The 25,226-nt window shown below is 40.8% G+C and overlaps 1 protein-coding gene across 1 annotated transcript in view; it reads right to left on the bottom strand.

Moving 5' to 3' along the window:
* thoc2 (THO complex 2) overlaps positions 1 to 25,226 on the bottom strand; it is a 162,537-nt gene that overhangs the window by 105,380 nt on the left and 31,931 nt on the right. The window contains exons 3-6 of the mRNA XM_078547456.1: positions 22,539 to 22,630; positions 18,900 to 18,951; positions 18,732 to 18,802; positions 1,373 to 1,494 (exon numbers count right to left, since the gene is read on the bottom strand). Of these exons, the coding sequence (XP_078403582.1) occupies positions 1,373 to 1,494; positions 18,732 to 18,802; positions 18,900 to 18,951; positions 22,539 to 22,630 (337 nt within the window). The remainder of the gene's footprint in view (positions 1 to 1,372; positions 1,495 to 18,731; positions 18,803 to 18,899; positions 18,952 to 22,538; positions 22,631 to 25,226) is intronic.

Genomic DNA, 25,226 nt, shown 5'->3' with positions numbered 1-25,226 from the left:
AAGACAATAGATGTGTGATGTGAGAGCCAACGATACAGAATGGAATTAGGGGAGCAGAATAAGGGTCAGAGAATCACTTGGTGATGGTGACTAGCAGAGGAAGGGGGGTCAGCAAATGAAAAATAAAGTAAACCAGTTTTTGGAGAATTAACTGTGTGAAGAGATAGTGCCAAGTGAAGAGAGTCAGTATCAGCGAGGGCATGGCAACCAAGTTGGAGAATACAGTTTCAGAGCCAACTGGACTGATCAGTTCACACTTAGATAATTAAAAAAACACATCCTTGTACTTCCATTAGCAATGGCATCTTCATACACATCATCCTGCAGAAGTTACTGAATTATGATCAGAAACAGGGACATGGCCCAGGGGCATCAAAGCCAATTTTAGCATCCCTACTGCTACCCCAGCTGAGATCAAATTACTTGACACAGATTAAGTAATTGAACCAGAAGCCCTTCTGGTTTATAATTACCAAATGAGTAATCTGAATAGCACAGAATATGCTCATTAATTTACTCTGTTTCTGACCCAGCTTGTACAGTATTGTCCATAGTAAGTATTATAGACGGGAGTATAAAGTTACAAAGGGACAGTGATAGATTAAATGAGTGGACCCTGTCACTGTACAATTGGGAGACACGCTTACAATATAAAACTAAATTTGAAATTTCTACATTTCAACTTCTTAACTAGGTAACAGGAAAATGTATTGGTTGAAAAATGCAACTCGATGATCCACATTAAGCGTCAACTCTCCATGATGGAGAAGTTGCATTCAACCACTGAAACATTTTTAAAACTATAAGCTTAAATGTTCAGTCATTTAAACGTTAACATTTCAAATTACCAACTCTTAAACTTGTTCAGATTTCTGCTCAAAGTGCAAAAGATTTTCAACTTTGTTTATTTCCTAAATTTAATACAAATTCTTGTGAATGTTTCCAAATAGAATAACCTAAAAATTAAGCCTCTCGACTACAGTAACAGGGCAGCTTAACAGCTGGTTTAAAAGCCCCAATTAAGAATTGAAAACAAACAATTTCCCTTTAATTTAGACCTTTCTATTAAAAGGCCTAACCAATCATAAATGGAACACCTACTCCAGAGTTGCTCTTGTCTTATTTTAGAAATTTTCATGGTGCATTAAGGCTCAATTTAACTAACTTCTCTCATTTAAAAAGTTACTTCAGATCTAATGATCGAATTACACACATTTATTTGAACGCTTTCTGGACAAGGACCCCACCCTGAAATGATATGGAATGAGAATAAATTAGAACCTCCTGAACGTTGAGTAATAGCAATATGTCCATCACTATAATCGCAGTTATCGTTTTTCCAACCACATAGGGAAAAAAAATGACGACTTACAATAGTTTTGTTTTGATTTTAACAGATTTCTGGTTGAACTGCTGCGATTGCTTTACAAGTCCAAGAGATTCCAATGTCTCTGGATCCAGTCGTTCCTTGAGAACTGTATCTGAAACCAAAAACTGCAAAGAACATTGAAATAAATTTTTCTTCTGGCACTTCAACTATTTATTTATCACTACTGCATGACTAATTTAACAGTTTGTTCCAGAGTGCAAGCTAACATAGAAAATACAAGTTAAAAAAATACTCCATGACAGTTGAGTTGATGAGCACAAGTGAGAGAATGAATACTTGAGACAGCTATATGACAAAGCTGCGAGTTTAAAGAAAAATTTAAAGATGCAAAGCCAGGGGGTGGGAAGTGAGATTTTCTCCCTCTTCCTCCAGACATACCTGCACTAACGTTTGACCATCAGCACACTCACCTAATCTAATTCTAGACTGACTCAAACTGTCAGCTAGCCATCCTGTGATTTATGGGCCGTGCATCATCATTTTATGGGGGGGACGCCGGAAGAGTTCAAGTGAGGGGTATTTGGAAAGTTAAAGAGAAAGGAGGCAATAATGCAGGGTAGCGATGTGGGTAATGATAACCAGAGCGTGACAGGAAGGGACAGAGCGCGCAAACATAAGAGTGCACCAGGAAATAAGGTCAGTGTGGGAAAAAGTCATAATTAAAAGCTCTTTATCTGGGCGCACGCAGCATTTGAAACGAAATGGATGAATTGATATTACAAACAGAAATAAATGAGTATGATCTGATAGCCATTACAGAGGCATGGGACTGAATTTTATCGTTGGAGAGCAGGGGGCGGGGCCCGCTCGCCAATGTGCAAAATGACGCGGGATGATGCTGGGCAGGCCTTAATTGGCCTGCCCACTTAAAATGGCGGTGGGGCCCGCTTCCCTGGCGGGGATCGGCTCCCTGCCCGCCACAGATTGGGTCGGGCCCCCCCCGCCTGGTAGGCAGAAAATTCTGCCCATGGTTGCAAAGGCACCTGGACATTTCAGAAAGACAGGAAGGAAGGAAAAGAAGGCGGGATAGCTGTGTTAATCAAGGATGAGGTCAGCACAGTGCTGAGAAATGATCTTGACTCAGAAGATCAAGATGTAAAATCAATTTGGGTGGAGATAAGAAATATCAATGGAAAGAAGTCATTCACTTATAGGCCCCCTGACAGTTGCTACACTGTATAAACATACTGAGTATAAAACGAGAAATATTAGGGGCTCATAAGAAAGATACCACAATAATCATGGTGGATTTTAATCTTCATATAGATTGGACGAATCAAATTGTCAAAGGTAGCTTGAGGATAAGTTCATAGAATGTATTTGGAGCAGTTTCTTAGAACAACACATTCTGAAACCAAGTAGGGAACAGGCTATTTTAGACCTGGTAATGTGTACTGAGGCAGGATTAAATAATGACCTCATAGTTAAAAGATTCTGTAGGTAAGGGTGATCATAACATTCAGTTTGAAGGTGAGAAATTTGGGACTATAACTAGTGTCTTAAACTTAAATAAAGGCAATTACAAGGCTTTGAAGACAGAAGCAATGGCAGACATTTAAGAGCATATTTCATTTCACTCAGAAAAAATATATTTCATTGACAAAGAAAGATTCTACAAGAATGCAGCTAACTAAGGAAGCTAGGGATGATATCAAATTGAAAGAAAAGATGTACAATACTGCAATGATAAAACTGATAGGCCAGAAGATTGTGAAAATTTTAGAAACCAGCAAAGAACAACTAAACAAGGGAGAAACTGATGTACGAGAGAAAACTAGCAAGAAATATAAAAACAGACAGTAAAAGCTTCTACAGGTATATAAAAAGGAAAATAGCTGCAACAGTGAGCATTGATCCCTTAAAGGGAGAGACTGGGGAATTAATAATGGGAAACAAGGGTAGAGACTTTGAACAAGCATTTGTAGAAGACACAAAAAGCATCCTAAAAATTGTAGAAAAGCAAGGGGTTAAAGGGAGGGAGAAACGTAAAACAATCACAATCACTAGACAAGGAGTACGAGGAAAACTAATGGGACTTAAGCCAGGCAAGTCCCCTCGACCTGTAGGCTTGCATCCTATGGTCTTCAAGGAAATTACTGCAGAAATAGTGGATGCATTGGTTGTAATCTTTCAAAGTTGCCTAGACTCTGGAAAGGTCCCTGTGAATTGCAAAACCACAAATGTAACACCACTATTCAAGGAGGGAGACAGAAAGCAGAAAACTATAGGCCAGTTAGTCTAACACCTGTCATCGGGAAAAATGCTAGAGTCCATTAAAGAAATAGAATCAGGACATTTTAAAAATCATAATACAATCAGGCAGAGTCAACATGGTTTTTTTTAAGGGAAATCATGCTTGACAAATTTATTAGAGTTCTTTGAGGATGTAACAAGCAGGATGGATAAAGCCAGGAAACATTTTCACAGTACTCCATATGCCAATATAACCATAAACCAAAATTTCTAATTCCTGCTAAATCCCAATCTGAATTCCAAAGAACTGTTAACAGTCCCACATTATTTAAAACATGCATTATATGGATGGCTATTCAGTCCATCTTGTCTGTGCTGGACAGATCAATCCAAAAACTAAAACAACGTACTCCACCCACGCACCCCACCCCCACCCCAATGCCCTGGGGTGCTTCAAATGTGCGTCTGTTGTTCTCTTAAATGATGCAACAATCTCTGCCTTACATATACTCTGCTGCAGTATATTCTATTTCTATAAAATTAATGGTTAATGACCTAGTGCCAAATCCTGATGACAATATTAAAATATTCAATTCATACATACGACTTCGGAGCAGGAGTAGGCCTCGAGCCTGCTTTGCCATTCAATAAGACCATGGCTGATCTGATTGTGGCCTCAACTCCACATTCCATTTACCCCCAATAACATTTAACTCACTTGTTAGTCAAGAATCCATCTACCTCTGCTTTTAAATATTTAATAACCCTGCCTCCATCACTCTCTGGGGAAGAGAGTTCCAAAGATTCACAGCCCTCAGAAAAAAATTTTTTTCATCTCCACCTTAAAATGGGAGACCCATTATTTTTAAATTGCATCCCCTAGTTTTAGTCTCTCCCATTAGGGAAAACATCCTTTCAGCATCCACCTTGTCTCGTACCCTCAAGCTGTTTACGTTTCAATAAGATCACCTTACAATCTTCTGAACTCTCATGGATACAGACGCAGTCAATCCAACCTTTGCTTATAAGATAACACGTCCATCCCAGGTATCAGTTGAGTGAACCTTCTCTGAACTACTTCTAATGTATTTATATTCTTTCTTAAATAAGATGATGGAAACTGCAAACAGTACTCTAGATGTGGTCTCACCAATGCCCTGTACAACTATAGCAAAATATTGCTACTTATATATTCCATTCCTCTTGCAATAAATGCCAACGTCCCATTTGCCTTCCTAATCACTTGCTGTACCTGCATACTAACTTTTTGTGATTCATGTACCAGAGCACCCAGATTCCTCTGTACCTCGGAGCTGTGCAATCTTCCTCCATTTACATAGTTTACTGCTTTTCTATTCTTCCTGTCAAAGTGGACAAGCTCACATTTCCCCACATAATACTCCATCTGCCAGATTTTTGCCCACTCACTTAACCTGTCTATGTCCCTTTGCAGGCTCATGTCCTCTTCACAACTTACTTTCTTACCTACTTTTGTGCCATCAGAAAATTTAGCAACCATACATTCGGTCTCTTCATCCAAGTCATTGATATAAATTATAAATAGTTGAGGCCCCAGCACTAATCCCTGTGGCAGTCCACTCATCACGTCTTGCCAGCCCGAAAATAATCCATTTATCCCTGCTCTGTTTCCTGTTAACTAACCAATCCTCTATCCATGCTAATATGTCACTCCCTATACCATGAGCTCTTATTTTGCATAATAACCTTTGATGTGGCACCTTGTCAAATGCCTTCTGGAAATCCAAGTGCAATATATCCACATTGCTTGTTACTTCCTCAAAGAACTCCAATAAATTAGTCAAACATGATTTCCCTCTCGCAAACCCATGTCGACTCTGCCTGATTGCATTGAGCTTTTCTCCACTCTAACCTCCTTAATAATAGATTCCAGCAATTTCCCTGCAACAGATATTAAGCTAACCGGCCTATAGTTTCCTGCTTTCTGTCTTGAATAAAGGAGTCATGAAGTCATGAGTCTCAGTATGTCAAATTTATCTTCGTAGTTACGGTTTCTCTTCCATGTTTTCCAAAGCTTTTAACATATTTCCTATTACAGATGTGCAAATTGCACTAACTTCAACCTAATCACTGTCTCAATACAAATGTACTACTTCTAATCTCTTGTACGTGGTGCATCTATTTACAAAATGCCATTCTTCCTTATTACTTTATCTACCTGCAGTGGCTTTTCCATTTCAACCTCTATATTTCCCTGTTTAATGTCTTTACAGCAAGTGAAGACTTTCATTTTGTTTTCATTCCAAAATACATTAACTCACACTTCTCTCCATTGAATAGTATCTCCCACAACCCACCTATGCCATAAGATGCTGTGCAAGGAGAACACAATTTCACGTACTCTGCTACTAATCAGTTTCCCAGAGAACACTGTGCCCTCCAATTCAAAGAGCAACATCACAGGAGATCCATAACTGTATCCCTGAAAGGCATTCCTGCATCTATTTCAGAAAACTGCAAAGAATCCTCAAAACTGAGAGGTATTCTGTTTGGGGCTTCCCCCTTTGCAAACTGTTCACTTATGCAAGCAAAAATACCCCCACTGATTTCAGATAAAAACATGAGAGCTTTGAGTGGAGTGTTGCTTCACAACTAATTCTTCATATTAAAAAGCATTTTTATCAATCAAGTTGACAGTTAAATCAGACATCTGTAATGATCAGTATTGCAATTTGTTTACTGTAATGCCAATTACTGTGAAAGGGCCTTCTCTCCAAATTCAGGTGTGATTCTACATTAATCAGAAACGAGCACAAAACATTCACAGAGCAATTTCACCCCCTAGTGGATTCTTACTGTTGTAGCTAACTGGGTTTATTTTCCAACTGACAGAGAAAAGCCTTGCAGATGCATCAGCCCAGTATTTGCTGGAGTTGGGACATCTCTCAAATTGTTTCTGTAGCTTCGATTCAAGAATGTTTTGCCTTAAACGGAAACTGATAGTGACAAGAGTGTCCTGCAGTCAGCATCGCTGTGAAGCAGTCTGGGAAGAGTGTCCTGCAGTCAGCATCAAAGTCTGCACTCGAGTGCTGCTTTGGAGTTCGGTGAGGAGGGAACTAGGTGACCCGTGAGTACGGTCAGGTAAGTATTTACTATTTTTATCGCTTATAGTTTTTAAGGTCTTATTTTGTGGTTCATCATTTGTAAGGGCTATATTCTGTAACAACGAGGAGCAGGGAAGAAGGGCCCTAGAGTAATTGATATTGTTTGATATTAAGTATCTTCCAAAAGGTTTAGTTTAATTTAATGGGGTAAGTCATGGCAGGAGAGCTCAAAGGCATGGTGTGCTCCTCCTACTCTATGTGGGAAGCCAGGAACACTTCCAGTGCCCGGGGCCAGCATGTGTGCGGGAAGTGTCTCCAGCTGCAGCTCCTGGAAGCCTGGGTTTCAGAGCTGGAGTGGCGGCTGGGAACACTGTGGAGCATCCACAAGGCGGAGAATATCGTGGATAGCACGTATAGAGAGGTGGTCACACCGCAGGCGAAGAGTCCACAGGCAGGAAAGGAATGGATGACCACCAGGCAGAGCAAGAGGACTAGGCAGGCAGTGCAGGAATCTCCTGTGGCTATTTCCCTGAAAAACAGATATACCACTTTGGATACTGTTGAGGGGAATGGCCTCTCGGGAAAGCAACAAAAGCCAAATTCATTGCACCACAGTTGGCTCTGCTGCACAGGGGAGGTGTAAAAAGTGTGGGAATGCAATAGTTATAGGGGGTTCAATTGTAAGGGGAATAGATAGTCATTTCGCAAATGAGACTCCAGGATGGTATGTTGCCTCCCTGGTGCTTGGGTCAAGGATGTCTTAGAGCGGCTACAGGACATTCTGAAGGGGGAGGGTGAACAGCCAGTGGTCATGGTACACATTGGTACAAACGACATAGGTAATAAAAGGGATGAGGTGCTAAAAGCAGAATATAGGGAGTTAGGAAGTAAGTTGAAAAGCAGGACCTTAAAGGTAGTGATCTCAGGATTACTACAAGTGCCACGTGCTAGTCAGAGTAGAACTAGGATATATTGGATGAATATGTGGCCGAAGAGATGGCGTGAGGGTGAGGGTTTCAGATTCCTGGGACATTGGGACCGGTTCTGGGGGAGGTGGGACCAGTACAAACTGGACAGGTTACACCTGGGCAGGACTGGGACTGATGTCCTAGGGGGAGTATTTGCTAGACTGGTTGGGGAGGGTTTAAACTAAAATGGCAGGAGGATGGGAACCTATGCAAGGAGTCAGAGGAGGGGGAAATCAAGGACAAGAACAAAAGACAGAAAGGGGAACAAGAAAAGTGATGGGCAGAGAAATCAAGGGCAAGAATCAAACAGGGCCTCAGCGAAAAATAGTGGGAACGGGACAAGTAATGTTAAAAAGACAAGCCTTAAGGCTTTGTGCCTTAACGCGAGGAGCATTCACAATAAACTGGATGAATTAACCATGCAAATAGATGTAAACAGGTATGATAGAGTCGGGATTACAGAGACATGGCTGCAGGGTGACCAGGGATGGGAACTGAACATCCAGGGGTATTCAGTATTTAGAAAGGACAGACAAAAAGGAAAAGGCATTGGAGTTGCATTGCTGGTTAGAGGAAATTAACGCAATAGTGAGGAAAGATATTAGGTCCGACAATATGGAATCTGTGTGGTAGAGCTGAGAAACACTAAGGGGCAAAAAACGTTAGTAGGGGTTGTATATAGACACCCAAACCATAGTGGTGATGTTGGGAATGATATTAAACAGGAAATTAGAGACGCGTGCAATAAAGGAACATCTGTAATTATGGGTGGCTTTAATCTGCATATAGATTGGGCAGATCAAATTAGTAACAATACCGTATAGAGGGGGAATTCCTGGAGTATATACGGGATGGTTTTCTGGAGCAATACGTTGAGGAACCAACTAGAGAACAAACCAGCCTAGACTGGGTATTGTGTAATGAGAAGGGAATAATTGGTAATCTAGTTGTGCGAAGCCCCTTGGGGATGAGCGACCATAATATGATAGAATTCTTCATCAAGATGGAGAGTGACATAGTTGACTCTGAGACTAGAGTCCTGAATCTTAATAAAGGAAACTATGATGGTATGTGGCGCGAGTTGGCTATGATGGATTGGGAAACGCAACTTAAAGGGATGACGGTGGACAGGCAATGGCAAACATTCAAAGAGCGCATGAGTGAACTGCAACAATTGTTTATTCCTGTCTGACGCCAAATTAAATTAGGAAAGGTGGCCAAACCATGGCTTCCAAGGGAAATTAGAGATAGTATTAGATCCAAGGAAGAGACATACAAATTGGCCAGAAAAAATAACAGACCTGAGGAATGGGGCAGTTTGGAATTTAACAAAGGAGGGACAAGGGATTGATTAAGAAGGGGAAAGAGAGTACGAGGGTAAACTTGTGGGGAACATAGAAACTTTTACAGTCAGTTTTTAATTGATATGTGAAGAGGAAGATTGATGAAGACAAATGTCGGTCCCTTACAGTCAGAAACAGGGGAATTTTTAATGGGAAACAAAGAAATGGCTGGCCAACTAAATACATACTTTGGTTCTGTATTCACAAAGGAAGACACAAATAACATACCAGAAATGTTGGGGGACACAGGGTTTAGTGAGTGGGAGGATCAGAAAGAAATCAGTATTAGAAGGGAAATGGTGTTGGGGAAATTGATGGGATTGAAGGCCAATAAATCCCCAGGGCCTGATAATTTATATCCCAGAGCACTTAAGCAAGTGGCCCTGGAAATAGTGGGTGCATTGGTGGTCATCTTCCGAGATTCTATAAGGTCTGGAACAGTTCCTACAGATTGGAGGGTAGCTAATGTAACCCCGCTATTTGAAAAGGGAGGTGGAGAGAAAACAGGGGATTATAGACCAGTCAACCTGACGTCGGTAGTGGGGAAAATTCTAGAGTCCATTATAAAAGATTTAATAGCTGAGCACTTGGAAAACAGTGGCAGAATGGCTTTACAAAAGGGAAATCATGTTTGACAAATCTACTGGAATTTTTGGAGGATGTAACTAGTAGAGTTGATGAGGAGGAGCCAGTGGATGTGGTTTATTTGGACGTTCAGAAAGTTTTTGACAAAGTCCCACATAAGAGATTAGCATGTAAAATTAAAGTGTATGGGATTGGGTGTAGTGTATTGAGATGGATAAAAAGCTGGTTGGCGGACAGGAAACAAGGAGTAGGAATAAACGGGTCTTTTTCCAAATGGCAGGCAGTGATTAGTGGGGTGCCGCAGGAATCGGCGCTGGGGTCCCAGCTATTCACAATATACATTAATAATTTAGATGAGGGAACTAAATGTAATATCTCCAAATTTGCAGGTGACACAAAGCTGGGTGGGAGGGTGAGCTGAGGAGGATGCAGAGATGCTTCAGTGTGATTTGGACAAGCTAAGTGAGTGGGCAAATGCATGGCAGATGCAGTATAACGTGGATAAATGAGAGGATATCCACTTGGGTAGCAAAAACAGGAAGGCAGATTATTATCTGAATGGCTATAAATTGAGAGAGGGGAATGTGCAATGAGACCTGGGTGTCCTCGTAGACCAGTCGCTGAAGGTAAGCATGCAGGTGCAGCAGGCGGTAAAGAAGGCAAATGGTATGTTGGCCTTCATAGCGAGAGGATTCGATTACAGGAGCAGGGATGTCTTGCTGCAATTATACAGGGCCTTGGTGAGACCACACCTGGAATATTGTGCAGTGAAGGTTTACCAGACTGATTCCTGGGATGGCAGGGCTGACATATGAGGAGAGATTGAGTCCAACCGACTCAATTATATTCACTGGAGTTCAGAAGAATGAGGGGGGATCTCATAGAAACCTATAAAATTCTAACAGGACTAGACAGGGTAGATGCAGGAAGGGTGATCGCGATGGTGGGGGAGTCCAGAACCAGGGGTCACAGTCTGAGGATATGGGGTAGACCATTTAGGAATGAGATGAGGAAAAATTTCTTCACCCAGAGAGTGGTGAGCCTCTGGAATTTGCGACCACAGAAAGTGGTTGAGGACAAAACATTGTACGTTTTCAAGAAGGGGTTAGATATAGCTCATGGGGCAAAAGGGATCAAAGGATATGGGGAGAAAGCGGGAGCAGGCTATTGAGTTGGATGATCAGCCATGATCATGATGAATGGCAGAGTAGGCTCGAAAGGCCAAATGGCCTACTCCTGCTCCTATTTTCTGTATTTCTATATTACATTCTGAAGGCAGCAGGGCATCTGAGACCTTGGTGAATGATAGAACCAGTGTATCGCCGTAACCAATGAGATTTAAGGACTGAGAAATAAACAGGAAAGGCTGAGGAGTGCAAATTCAATGTCAAATGAGATAGAAGGAAAATTAGGTTTAGATTGAGAGAGAGAGAGAGAAATAGACAGAAAGGAAAAGGAAAAAATGGCACTTTTAAAATCTCTAACAATTCACTATGTGAAGGAATGAACCTCCATACTTATATAACTGTTCACTTTCTGGGCAAGAAAGGTTGATGGGCAGTCAGGAAAAGTAACCATGCAATTAAAAGGGTATTTATCCTATTACTACAGAAAGTAATTTTAGGAATTGAGTTTAATGGACAATTAATGCACAAACGCAGCAGTATCTTGAAAATCATGATAAGATTAAGGGCGAGATGCTGTCTCTGGGAAACTATTTGGGGAACTAATGGTGGTGCAGCACAAATTGGCCACAAACTTACAGCAATCCGTATCACATAGGTATCTCTTCCTCGCCACAAGTTGTTGGATGATTTTCACATTAACAGCATGCATTGCTCACGTACCATTATTTTTTCCGCAAAGTCTGAACCATTGATTGTTCCCTTCATAGAATGTTTACAGCCAGCTGTGCTGACCTTGCCAGCTCTCTGCGGGAGCACCTCAGCTAGTCCCCACTCCCCTGCCCTTTTCCTGCAGTTCTACAAATTTTCTCTCTCCAGATCCTTTTCTTTTTGAAAGCCCCAATTCTGTCTGCCTGCACTACACTCTCAGGTCATGCATTCGAGATCCCAACCACTTGCGGCATAAAACATCAACCGCTTAATTCCTTACCAACTAGATCCAAGCAGGTTCTCCACTTGCATTTAATCCCAACTTGATGTCAGTTTCAAGGACTTTCCCTCACTGCACAGACCAGATCACACTGCCATCAGGCTGAAAAACTCTGCTCTTTATTTTTCATGCACACTTTGTGGAAGGAAAATAGAAAACTTCCATCTCAAAAGCAGAGCAAAATTGGCTTGAATCATCTGAGCAGCAGCAAATCTGAGCAGATTGCTCCTGCGCTCGAAGATTCACCTGACCAGATGCTGCAACGCGTTTCTGTTGGGTTCTTCCAATCCTGGCTGTCAAGAAAATGTGCAGTGCAGTGTCCCTCAGGGAACTCAGTCAGAGTGGAGCAGAGTGGGGGGGAAATTATTACAGCACCAGCTGTTGTATAGTAAGCTTAAAGTTCCAGTCTGTTAGTGAATGAATGAGAAGGGGGTAGTTGAAGTGAGTACATGGGTGAGGTGAGCACATGGTGAATGGGTTGATGGGCAAAAGGTAGTTAGGGGTAGTTGAGTCTGGTCCAGTCTGATAGGGTGTGTGATTTGTTATGTTACACCCAGACGCTAGTCCAGGTTTTAATCTATCCTATCCAGGTAAGCGGACTGTGGAACTGTCCAAAGTCTCCAACTTGAGCTCAGAATCAGAGACTTTCAAACAGGGTCCCGGGGAGCAGGGGAAGTGCCCGTTGAAGTTTAAATTTCTTGGGCAATTCCCACATAGGTCTGCACATCAGGACTTCCACAGGGTGCTGGCATGCATCTTCAGTTGTATGCCCGGTCTCCCACGGTCCGGAGGCAAGAAGATTTGGCCTACTATTTTTTAAAATGTTATTCTCAAACGTGGGGAGGTCTTTAACATACACTTTCTTGCATGATGGGTTCAGTGATAAGTTGTGACCTGAAAGAACGGACTTAAATTCTGTTGCCACTACTTCTGATGCTGTGTCCCCCAATCTGAGGGCTTAATGTCAAATTCAGGATTAAGAAAGAAAATTCACCAGGAATTAAGAAATATTTAGAATTTATTTTTGCAATTTTACATTAATTAATAAAATAACCAGGTAAGTTAATTTCTCCTCTGCCATTCAAAACTATAAAGTGACCTAAATTTCTTCTTACACAAAAACTGGAAGGCAACATTTGCATTACTTTTTATCCTTCTATTATACACTAACTGAAGAAATCTAATATGTTAACTTATATGCTTTTTATGTTTTGAAGAAGTCGAGTGAGAGAGTCTTACACAGATGAGTCAACTAGTTAAAGGGACACTGCTGTCCTTCCAAAAGCAGAGGATCTTACTCCAGGTTTTCAAACATAACATTGTGATGCAGGGAGAGATTGTGTTTGGTCCACTAAATTAGTATGAGCTATTCCTTACCGAACTTTAGTTGGTAGGGAAAGCCAGGCTGATGGAGGCAGTACTGAGCTTTGAATTTGTCGCAAACAGAGCTTGCTATAATTGAAACTGTTTCAGTCAATAGTTTTTGTTTTGGTTTGTGTGAAAAAGGAGCAAATGCTATAAACCTGCTGCTATAAAAATGCACCCAACTACCAAAACTTTTAAGGAAGTGAGTGTAAAATCACAATTCTCATAGACAAAGAAAGGGTACTTAGTTTGGCTTATTTGTCTCCACCCTTCGTGATTTTCTCTTCACCAGTATATCGTTCTACAGGTACCAGTCTCTTATGAGCAACTCACCAAAGTTGCCATTATTCATATTTGAGTCATGATGGTGTGTGTCAACATGATATACCACAAGGCAATCAACATAGTTGAGCCCAATCCTGTTCCCACCCAATAAACATTTTGTAACCAGAATCACTAGTCAGTGACCAGGACAGTGAACACAGGCAATGAAGTAAATTCCAAAACTGCTCAGCTGACATTAACTGGTTAAGCATACAATTAGAATTCTATTCTTCTAACATAGAGACAAATGAACATGGTAGGACTGGTAGGACTAAATGTCAGAACTGGTAATGTGAACTCTAAATACCACTGTACCCCTAAATCTTGTATGTCAGCCACATAACTCCAATACATTCAAATTTAAATAAGTAGCCCTTTGAGTTAAATATTGGTGAATTCTAAAGAATTTAAGAAACATTACTGGTCGATTGTTGGGATCTGTGGATTCACTGATTTGGCCTGCCAGTTGCATCATTAACTTATAAACCAGTGAATCTTGTCGTAGTACTCCATGAAATAACATCTTCAACCAAATGCCACACAGACAATATCGTCCACATTTCACTTGTAAAAGGCAAATGCCCCTCGTGAACTCACTAACATCCAAAACGTTTAGCTTCTCAGAATCTGTTTTGGCCTTGGCTGAAATGCTGTGTCCTATTCTGGGCACCACATTTGGGAGGTATGTGGGGTCATTGGAGAAGGTGCAGAATATATTGACAAGAGTTGGTCCAAGGATGAAGAATTCGGTTCAGAGGTTAGATTGGCAAAGCCAGGTTGTTCTTGCTAGAGAAGAAAAGGTGAGAGGAGATTTGATAGAGGGTTTCAAAATCATGAGGGCTCTTAAGAAAGTAGACTGGGAAATCTGTTCTCACTAAGAACCAGGGGGCATCAATTTAAGGTTATTAAGGCGACAACAGGATTTTTTTTAATGCAGGGAGTGGTTAGGATCTGGAATACACTGCCTGAAAATGTGGAAGCAGATTCAACCCTTGCTTTCACAAGGGAATTGGAAAATTAGTTGAAGAGAAAAAAATTTCAGGACTGCAGGATAAAGACACGCGACTGGAACAAACTGAGCTGCTCTTGCAGAGAGTCGGCATGTACGTGATGGGTTGTAATCTGTGTTCTAATCATTCTATGACATTATATTTAGATGACTTACTTCAGCGTCATCTTCAACTGTCACTCGTGTACAAAATTCATCCACTGAGAACTGCTGAGAAAGGTCATTTCAGGTTTAAGCTAATCGTCAAATTTGTCAGCTCTATCCAGGTAGTATACACATCCATTTTACACTTATCTGCCCTTGCACTGCGGAATTCCAAAATACTGCATTCCAGTTTGGACTTGCTCGCCACAAATTAAGCTGTTGGATAATATGTTGCAACCATCGAAGTGCTTTCTGTCAGGCACATTGTACCCTAACCCCTCCCATAGTTATCAGTCTTCTGTGACATAGCTCCTCATCGTTCAAATTCAGTGGCAAAATTGGTGACTATATTTTGTTGCTTATTCACTCCAATTGTTCTGCCCACCAACCGTGGGGTTCTTTTCAAAACTCTCAGTATGGTTTGTTAAACTTCTTATAGCCAGTCGGTGTAGGAGACCAGAAATCAATCTTTACTCAGTTTAGATTTATTCACAAAGCAGGAAATTACAAATATAAAGCTCCTAACTCTACAACTCAAGCCTCACTTCAGAACTTGATGGCCATGGAAGATGGATTCACTATGTAGGCATACAGGTTGATTATCAACCTGTAAATTCTTCCATTTGATGACAGGCAGTAAAAGCAGGAGAGTTTCTGGGTCAGCCATAGTGCAGAAGGCAATGGCAAGCCATTGCAGTACTTTGCTAAGCATAACCATGGATCAATCCAATGATCATTGGTCAAGTACATGGTCTCCAATGCCCTCTTAGGACACAGTACCTCGAGGAGGAGGAGGAACTCTACAGCCCACCAATGTCAATAAGTGTCTCGTTATGCTTCTGATCAAAACCAGATAAATAAACTAACTAACAAATAAATTAACAGGTTGACAGCCCCTTAAAGGGGCACTGAGTGTTTCTCTTTTTAATGACCCATAAACCAATAAACAAATTGACAAATTAGTAGCCCTTGAAGAGGCACTGTAACAAAAACAAAACTTTGAAAAGAAACTCAGCAACTCAAATTAATCTGCTATTCCTGGGCCTGATGATGCACTCCAGGCCCTGCAGCGTCCACCAGTCTCGGAAGGCATCAAGCGTACTGGCGGGCACCCCGTGCTCTCTCTCCAGGAACACCTGGGCACAGACGTAGCTGCCGAAGAGTGTCTCTTTTCTTTTAAAGGCATGGTACACTCAAAGTGGTGTTGAAGTTCTGCAGTGGGATTCGATCTCAACCTTCTGACTCGAAGGCATAAGTGTTCCTCACCAACTACAACTGACTCGGGTGTCTCTTCATATGTGCACAAATCATTATCCAATGAATGTCCCTCGCCTGTGACCTCTTAACTTTAATTTATACAATTAACAGTTAACCTTTCCCATGCCTTGGACTTTTCCTCAACTTGTTGATGGGAAGAATTAGCAACTGATGCACCTAAAAAAATACTATATTTGACTGTACAGCCAGCCAGGATTCAACTGGCCAAGCTGTTCCAATACAGCTACAACACTGGCTTCTACCCAGCTATGAGGAAAATTGCCCAGGTATGTCCTGTACACAAAAAGCAGGACAAATCCAACCTGGCCAATTACCACCCCATTAGTTTTCTCTCCATCAGTTAAGTGATGGAAGGGGTCATTCAACTGTGCTATCAAGCGGCACTTGCTTAGCTATAACCTGCTCAGTGACACTCAGCTCCTGACCTCATCAAAGCCTTGGTTCAAACATGGACAAAAAAGCTGAACTCCAGAATTGAGGTGAGTTTGACTGCCTGAGAATGGATTTTTAAAAAATATTTTGGCGAATATTGTGTAATTCTGTAAAGGCGGCTGGATGTCTAATGTGTGTGTGATTTAATTAAGCTGGGCAGAGCTGATTGGGGTCAGAGTGTCTGGGTGTTTGGAAACATGAAAAGGTTAAAGGTGTTAAGTCTCAGGCACAAGTAAATAGGTTAGATCTAACATTAACATTTTAGATAAGTTGAGTGGTTGTTTGAATTTCAAAGGGGAATCAGAAGTAATAAGGAAGATGTTTGTATCTTGCAGGAATCCATAGGTAAATAGTAACAGGGATATTATATTTACACTACCACAAAAGGAAAAACAAGATAAAAACATGAAAGATCTTAAATTTGGAAGGGTTTGAGTTTCAAAGGGGTATGCGAACAATGGGACTGAGATGAAAGGGGAAAAAGGTATATTAGAGTTACTGTGGATAGCTGTTTAGCTATTGAGCTGGATAGCTGCTGAGCCGTCAAGCTGGAGCTGTTTGAGCTGTTGAGAAGTCTTGGGCTGCAGCGATCAGTTTTATTCTGAAGTGAATTCCACAGCAAAGGGGATGAGGGTACAGGTCATGTGGTACACCTTTATTGAAGCTACAGCATTCTGCCTTGTGAGATATTACTGGATTCCATATTTAAGTATCTGTAAGGGAGTAGTGCCTGGAAAATGTTTGCTTGAGGGTTTGACCAAGTAGAGAACTTTGGGGGAATGTTTTGTAAGACTAACCTTAATTTGTAACTGTAATCTTGTGTGTTTAAGTTTTCTTTTTTATGTAAATAAGTCCTTTACTTTTAATTTTTAAAAACGCAAAAATGTTACTGGACCTCTTATCGCTGAGATTGGTACGTCGTCTTCTCATTATTAGAATACAAAAATAAAAGGTTCTGGCCCGTAAGCCAAGTTTCCCTCTGGGATTTGGACTATGCAGCAACGAACATCAGCTGTGGTCATAACATTGCCCTTGACATCAAGGCAGCATTTGACCCAGTGTAGCATCAAGGCGCCCATGCAAAACTGGAGGCAATGGGAATGAGGGGGAAAATTCTTCGCTGGTTGGAGTCATACTTAGCACAAAGCAAAATGGTTGTGGTTGTTGGAGGTCAGTCATCTCAGTTCCTGGACATCACTGAAGAAGTTCGTCAGGGTAATGCCCTCGGCTCAACCATTTTCAGCTGCTTCATAAGTGACCTTCTTTCCATCATAAGGTCAGAAGTGGGGATGTCCACTGATGATTGCACAATGTTCAGTACCATTCGCAACCCCTCAGATATTGAAGCAGTTCACGTCCAAATGCAACAAGACCTGGACAATATCCAGCCTTGGGCTGACAAGTGGCAAGTAACATTTGCACCACACAAGTGCCAGGCAATGACCATCTCCAACAAGAGAGCTTCTAGTTGTCTCCCCATGACATTCAATGGCATCGCTGAATCCCCCACTATCAACGTGCTGGGGGTTCCATTGACCAGAAACTGAACTGGACTAGCCATATAAATACTGTGGCTACAAGAGCAGATCAGGGGCTAGGAATCCTATGGCGAGTCACTCACCTCCTAACTCACCAAAGTCTGTCCACCATCTAAAAAGGCACAAGTCAGGAGTGTTGATGGAATACTCTCCACTTGCCTGGCTGAGTGAAGCTCCAACAACACTCAAGAAGCTTGACGTCATCCAGGTCAAAGCAACCCTCTTAATTGACACCCCTTCCACAAACATTCACTCCCTCCATCACCAACACAGCGTGCACCATCTACAAGATGCACTGCAGGAACTCACCAAGCATCCTTAGACAGCACCTCCCAAACCCACAACTTCTACCATCTGGAAGGACAAGAGCAGCAGAAACATGGGAACACCACCACCTGGAAGCTCCCCTCCAAGCCACTCATCAATCCTGACTTGGAAATATATTGCCATTGCTTCACTGTCGCTGCGTCAAAATCCTGGAACTCCCTTCCAGGATTTGTACCCATGTGGGGTAGGCACACTGTGGGTGTGCCTACCCCACATGGACTGCAGCAGTCCAAGGCGGCATCACACCACCACCTTCTCAAGAGCAACTAGGGATGGGCAATAAATGCTGGCCCAGCCAGTGAAGCCCACATCCCATGAATGAATAAAACGAAGTTCACATTTGGGTGCTTCTCAAGCATTTTCCACCGGCCAGGAGGAATGCACCTCAAAATCTTCATCTATCAGGACTTGGTAAAAATGTCAAATATCCTTGTAGGTAAATATAAGATATAAAACATGTCACTGAATTATACCTACTAACTAAGTTATCTGGGTGGCCTTGCATTCTGGTGATCTAAATACTGTGAGATGGCAAGAATTATGTGCCAGGTCTGCATGCAATGCAGATAAACTTGTTAGAAACTTGAGTAAAACTTCCAAAGCTTAAAATTTTTCAATATAGACTAAGGATACTCACCAAACATGCTAAAACCAGTTGAGTAAAATGATCTCGTTTACTTTTTTCTTCCATGCAACTTGTTTCGATATCTGAAATTAACACTTGTCATTAATCTTATGACCTCACAATAAAATTGTACGAAATTAACATTCATTAATTTTTGCAAACAACATTTTTCTTTCTCACCTAGAACACAGAAAACATCAGCCAGGATGGATGACATGTCATCCCGAAGTTCCTGCAAATTCAAATGGAAAAACAACCCATTAACATTGATGTTAGCTTTTCTGTAGAAAAGTATTTATTTTTCTAGGGATGAAGGGTGGAGGGGAAGGTAGGGCACCATCCCAATTTATCCCAGTTTTTTTTTAGAAACAGCAACACATTTGTCTTACTAGAATTTACTGAACGAAAATGACAGAGATGCTCAAAATTCCCAGGTGAGAGATGTTATAACAAAAAAAACACTGACTACATCTCTCTCTCGCTCCCTGTTTACTGTCTGGGATTGAGCCAGACTGCTCACAATCTTGGTGTCAGATTTGACACTGTGATGAGCTTCCAACCATACACCCACATCATCACCAAGAGCACCTCTTTCAACCTCTGCCCCCGATTCAGCTCATCTACTGAAACTTGATTCATGGCTTGTTACCTCTAAGTTTGACCTTTCCAATGCACATCTAGCTGGCACCCCATGCACAACCCTCCAAAACTCTGCTACCCATGTCCTTAGTCACACTAAATATACACAACAGGATCACGATATAATTATGAATAAGCAAGGCTATTCAACCCATCTCAATCCAGCCATCCCCTGAATTCACTCAATGCAACATCCAATTGATTCTTTCAAAATTGCAGGGTTTTCACTTCCTCCATCCTGTTTGGCATTCTATTTCATGTTGACGACTCTTTGCAAAAGAACTTCCTGATTTAAATTCTAAGTCTGCCTTTTGTTAGTTTAACCGCATGACTCTTGGTTCTATTTCAGTTTGAAGTAGAGAGAAAACTTTGTCAGTGTTTTCTATGGTATTCATCTAATGCATTTGGAAAACAAATATTTTAGGTAAATACCAGAATTAATAATGTTCTTTCTTTCACAACTAACTGGTCTGGGTGGCATGTGAAACATTGATGCCCGTCTTGGCAATAAGAAATTTCTTAGAACAATGAACTGCTCACTAAATTTCATGAATTCAGAACAAACAAGTTCCCAATGTAATTTACAGCATTCAACGTGCAAATTCTTATCCAAGCTTCCATTCCAAATAAACTAAATCAGTTTTGCCTACTTTACTCAAGGGTATCAAATAGATAGTATACAAGTACGGAGTCTTGCTTCGAAATAAATAAAGGCTCAAGGGCCTTGGTAGCCAGTTTTTTTTTTTACTGCCAGTATAGAAACATGGATTTCTGGAACAATTATGTTTGGAAACAAAACTCAAAACCACAATGCAACTGTAAATTTGGAGAAAGTAAAAACCCTGCTTTTGTTTTTGAATATTAAACTTGAAGAAAATAACCAAAAAACTTGTATTGTATAATTAAGCAGTGGATCATTAAATAGTGAAAGGTGGGAAAAGGGACAAATCTAAGCATTCAAATTTATTCAGGGTTTGGAGCTTGTGATTTTGTATTTCATAAAGCCAATGATGTAAGTCTAATCCCATCACAAAGTAAGACTCTCTATAATTCCATACTGTAAGATCCAGTACATATTCACGAAGGTGCAAATTCACAACAATCTCAATTCTATGGGTCAGTGGCTGGCAGCAAAACTACATGCTCACATCGAAAATTCTTTTAACTCGGACAATGCTGGAAATTTCTGCCACTGAAATAGGGAAAAACCATTACAGCCTGTGAGCAACATCAAAGAATTCAAATGAAATTGTTGCAAAGTTCTGCTCTGAAAATTGGGTCCTGGGTTGTTCATACATCGCCAATTGCATTACACAGGTTGCGTGCAAACTTAGCACACACTAGATAATATGGTGACACCCTCAATTAGGATTAACAGGGTAGAGAAAAGTCTGTTCTTTTGAAAGGAGAAATAAATTGGATTTTTACTGATCTAAACTACAATAAAGAAAATTTTGAGATTGAAATTGATCAGAAAATTTTGATCTTCTATTTGCAAGCTATTTATCACAATTGCACATCAATTGTTCAGGTTTGCTTCAACTTCTAAGATTGCGCACGTAATTAATTAACTAGAATAGTAATAAATCAGCACTGGTTGAGAAGAAACCAATTATTTCCAATGGTGATTGAAAAACTATGACAATTCTAAACAAAGTTGTTTTTGCATGGAGAACATTAAAATGCTAAGTGACAGCAGAAAACTATTGCTTATAAACATTTCATCAAGGCTTTAATTCAAATCAGAGGCAAAGTAGTGGATACTGTATGAAGCTAAAGATTTATGTATAAGTGTGACATCACAGCCTATTCTTAGATTTAAAAAATGGGTTACATAACCAGCCAACTCATGATTGCATGGATACTGGAGGACACCTTCTGGTAACAGCTGCAACAGTGCAACTTTTCAAAAGTGAGAAAGTTTGATCCTTAAATGTACTGTTAGTTTATCTTAATTTTAAAAAATCAGAGTTTCATTTACTTTACTCTATTTTTGGAAGTTAAATAGGTGGTGCTCACTAATAATAATTAAGGATATATGGTATGAAAGTTTGGAGCTTACTTAAATTCCTTTACGGAAGGGACACATGAGAAGTACCTGTGTATCGGTCATTGCATTGTTTGCAGGAGGAAAAAGCAAAATTTCCTCAGGGTGCATGACCGATGATGCAAGGGGGGTCTAAAGTTTCTGAAGCTTTGTCTTATGATAAAAGTGTGCAGCAGCAAGTAGGCAGACATGGTAATAACAGCCTATAAAATCAGTACCAGAGAGAGAGTTAGGACAGTGAAGGCAATCATGGCAAGACAAGCATTTCAGAAGGCAGAGGCCACAAGAACTCTGGGAAGGTGGAAACAAATCCTTTGAGTTCGAGGACAAGGAAGGTGGCATGAATTGTCAACACAACTAATCAATTAATCTCAGGAAAATTTAAAAGTTTCACAAGTCATTTAATAAAAGAGAAACTGAAATAAGGGAATAAAGCCTGAGTAGTTGTTGCAAACTCACTGTTCTTGAAAGAACAATGTTGGCCATGTCCTGGAGTTGTGAGGCTGTATAAATAGTGCTGATGCAGATTTAGGAATGATTGCTTCAGGTTCTGCAGCTTATAAAGCTCCATCTTGTGGTACTGGTAGGTGGTTGCAGGACAGACTACATGTCACTGAGGTGATGCACAAATAAAGTAAGAGTGCCCGACAAGCACAACAAATTTAATACATTATAACTGTCTGTCCACCTCTGGGGAACTGTATCATTTTGTGGTCAGCAATCTCTTCCAAGACCTACTATTTTTAATACAACTGAAAAGGCTGCACTTAACTTGGACACCTGATGGGTCCATCTACAGATTTCAGTGACATTGCCAATCTAGATTATGAAGGGCAACTTTGGCCTGTCCGTTGTCAAGACAGTCAAAAGTAAAGTGAGAAACTTCCACGAGACTGCTTTATGATAGGCTAAGACTAGAATAATTCCTTTCAGGAACCAACATATTTTCAAAAAATATGAAGTAGGTGCTATCTTCAGATTGTAAGTACTTCCCCTTGAGTGATGTTTCCCTTTCATACACAGATCTAAACCCGCTACAAAATTTAAATATAAGCTCAGGCAAAGAATATAGCAATGGTGCACTCAATTGCTGTGCATGCATAAAACAACTTTTTCAACAGTGAATCACTTACCATTACATCAGTGAGAGCACTGGCAGCTTGTTCCTGTTTTAGATTGCCTTTTATAACATGCCACGCCAACTCGTATAAAGCTTGTTGGATATCTGTTTCACAATTAAATTAAATCAATGTCAGTAAAGGGGCATTAAAACTTCAATATCAAACAATATTGTACAAAAAACAGGAAATCAAAGAAATGAGCTGTCAACAATCAAAAACAAAGATTTTAAATCTGTTCTGAAATTTTGAATCAAATTTCAATGACTAAAAAAGTTCTCCCCTTTTGTGTTAACACAGGATTAATAAGATTAGAAACTAAAAAAAGCTCAGTTCATCATTAGAACATCTTCAGTTAACACCCAATGTTACAGTGATTGCAATGAAACCACTCTGCCACCCTTGACAGATAGCCAACCTTGCAAAACAATTGTAAAGCACGAAAGCAACGCCTAGGGTGCCTTCAATATAAAGATTAAAAATATGCTCTTTTCTCTAATCACTGTATAACATACAAAGACAAGCCAGTAAGAGTGTGTAAAAATTTACTTCAAATACTTCACCAGTACATTCTTTTTAGTGAAACGTATTGGCCAAAGCTAAACCCATCTACAAAGATCCTTCTTGCCGAGCTTCTGAACCAGTATTGCTCCAGTACAAGATATATTGTTACAGACAGCAACGGGGGTTAATTTAAACACCACTAATTTCTCCTCGTCCGTGAACGGAAAGACGTTTTTGATTTGTCTCCTTCTTTATAAACAGTGGCGTATTTCCCAACCCCTCGGTTTTGGTATAATCTAATTTTCTATTAATAACACCACAGCAAACTCAAGACAGGTTGAACTCAAAGGGTTAGTTTATTTGCACATATTCAAAACGTGAAAGCAGGGTGGCAACATGGCCTCCATTCTCAGACAGTAAAAAGAGGGAATAGGTAAAAGAAAGATTTACAGTGCAGAGACCACATAGAAAAGAAATATTGTTTCACGTGGGTTTGAGAGTCCAGAATCCAAGTCCAATGAGTTATTTCTTCAGAGGTCAGTGGGCTGCAAAACTGATGGTGTATAAATCACTTTTCCAGTGGTGTTGACTTCACACAATGAGATAGGCATGCAGAGATGAATCAGACTCGTAGGTGATGGTACAGAATTTCTAGCAGAAGCAGTGTAGATGGGGGCCAGGTGTTCAACTTGGGCAAAGCTCGTTTTCTGTGAAGCTACCAGTTAGATAGTAAGCAGTAGGCTGAGCTTTGCAGTTCAGCAAGGCAACATTACTAGTTCCACAAGCCAGAGGCCCATGTCACATGACTCCCACCTCGCGACACTGTCTTTGACAAAGGATGTGTATCCCTCGTCTGGTTCCCAGAGATTGTTAAATGACTCAACTATTACAAATTGAAGGGAAGGTTATGGGACCCTTCGTCTCAGCACACGAATAGGTAGATTCCTGTTGGCCAACCTAGTTTATGAAATGCAGGTGGCCTTTGGAAGAGCTTTCTTTGAATTTGGCCTGTGCAGCCCACAGGGGGTTGTTAGTGGCTTCACAGAGACAACTATGTACGAGTTTCCCCCGATATTGCCAGGTAGCCTCTTTTATTCGAGGGTCACAGAAAGACATAGATTCAGCAATTTTTCATGGTCTTTGTAAAATTTTAGAAATAGCTGAGGATATCTAAACATATTTTATAAAAATATACAGTGGGACGTCTTAGTCCCCTCACAATATCTTGACTTGTTTTTAAAAATTACCACATAAACAGTCGTTGATCATATGTGCCATTGCGTGTCTCGGTCATTCTGCACAGAGTGAGTTGTGGGACACTGCAGAGAAGGGGACTTGTATCCAATCATCTCAGCTTCAGAACATCGATGCAGGGGTTTGTCAGGGCAGCATTTTAGGCCCAAAAAGGTTAAACTGTTTGATCGATCACCTTCCCTCCATCATAATGTCAGAGTGGTGTGTTTGCAGAGTTTTGAACTCCATTTGCAATTCAACAGGTCATAAAGCAATCCATACCTCTATGCAGCAATATTTCCACAACATTCTGGCATTGTTTCAAATGACAGTTGCATCACACAAGTGCCCATGGAATGGCCATTCCCCACAAGAGAGCGCTTAACCACTTCCTTCTGACATCAATTGCATTTCTGTTGCCAAATCCCCCCATTCTCACTGTGGAGGTGGGTGGGAAGAGGTGTGGCGTGCAGGTCACCAATGTCAAGAAACTCACATGACCAATGTGCTGAAACAGCAGGTCAGGGCATGGGTATTCTGAAATGTGTAGCTCACCTTCTGACTCTGCAAAATCTCTCCACCAATTAAGAGGCGCAAGCCTGGAGTATGATGGAATACACACTCCACCACCAGCGTAACATACGAACTTATAAATTAAGAGCAGGAGTCGGCCACTAGGCCCTTCGAGCCTGCTCTGCCATTCAATGAGATCACGGCTGATCCGATTGTAACCTCAACTCCACATTCCTGCCAACCCCAAAAAACCTTTCACCTTATTAAGAATCTATCTAACTCTGCCTTAAAACTATCCAAAGACTCTGCTTCCACCACCTTTTGAGAAAGAAAGCTCCAAAGACTCACTACACTCTAAGAAAAAATTTCTCCTCATTTCTGTCCCAAATGGGTGACCGCTTATTTTTAAACAGTGGCTCCGAGTATTATATTCTCCCACAAGAGGAAACACCC

Source organism: Cetorhinus maximus, chromosome 8 (assembly GCF_964194155.1).
Source record: "Cetorhinus maximus chromosome 8, sCetMax3.hap1.1, whole genome shotgun sequence".
NCBI lineage: Eukaryota > Metazoa > Chordata > Chondrichthyes > Lamniformes > Cetorhinidae > Cetorhinus > Cetorhinus maximus.
Note: the sequence above shows the minus strand (reverse complement) of the source record. Positions and strands in the feature narration are given on the sequence as shown.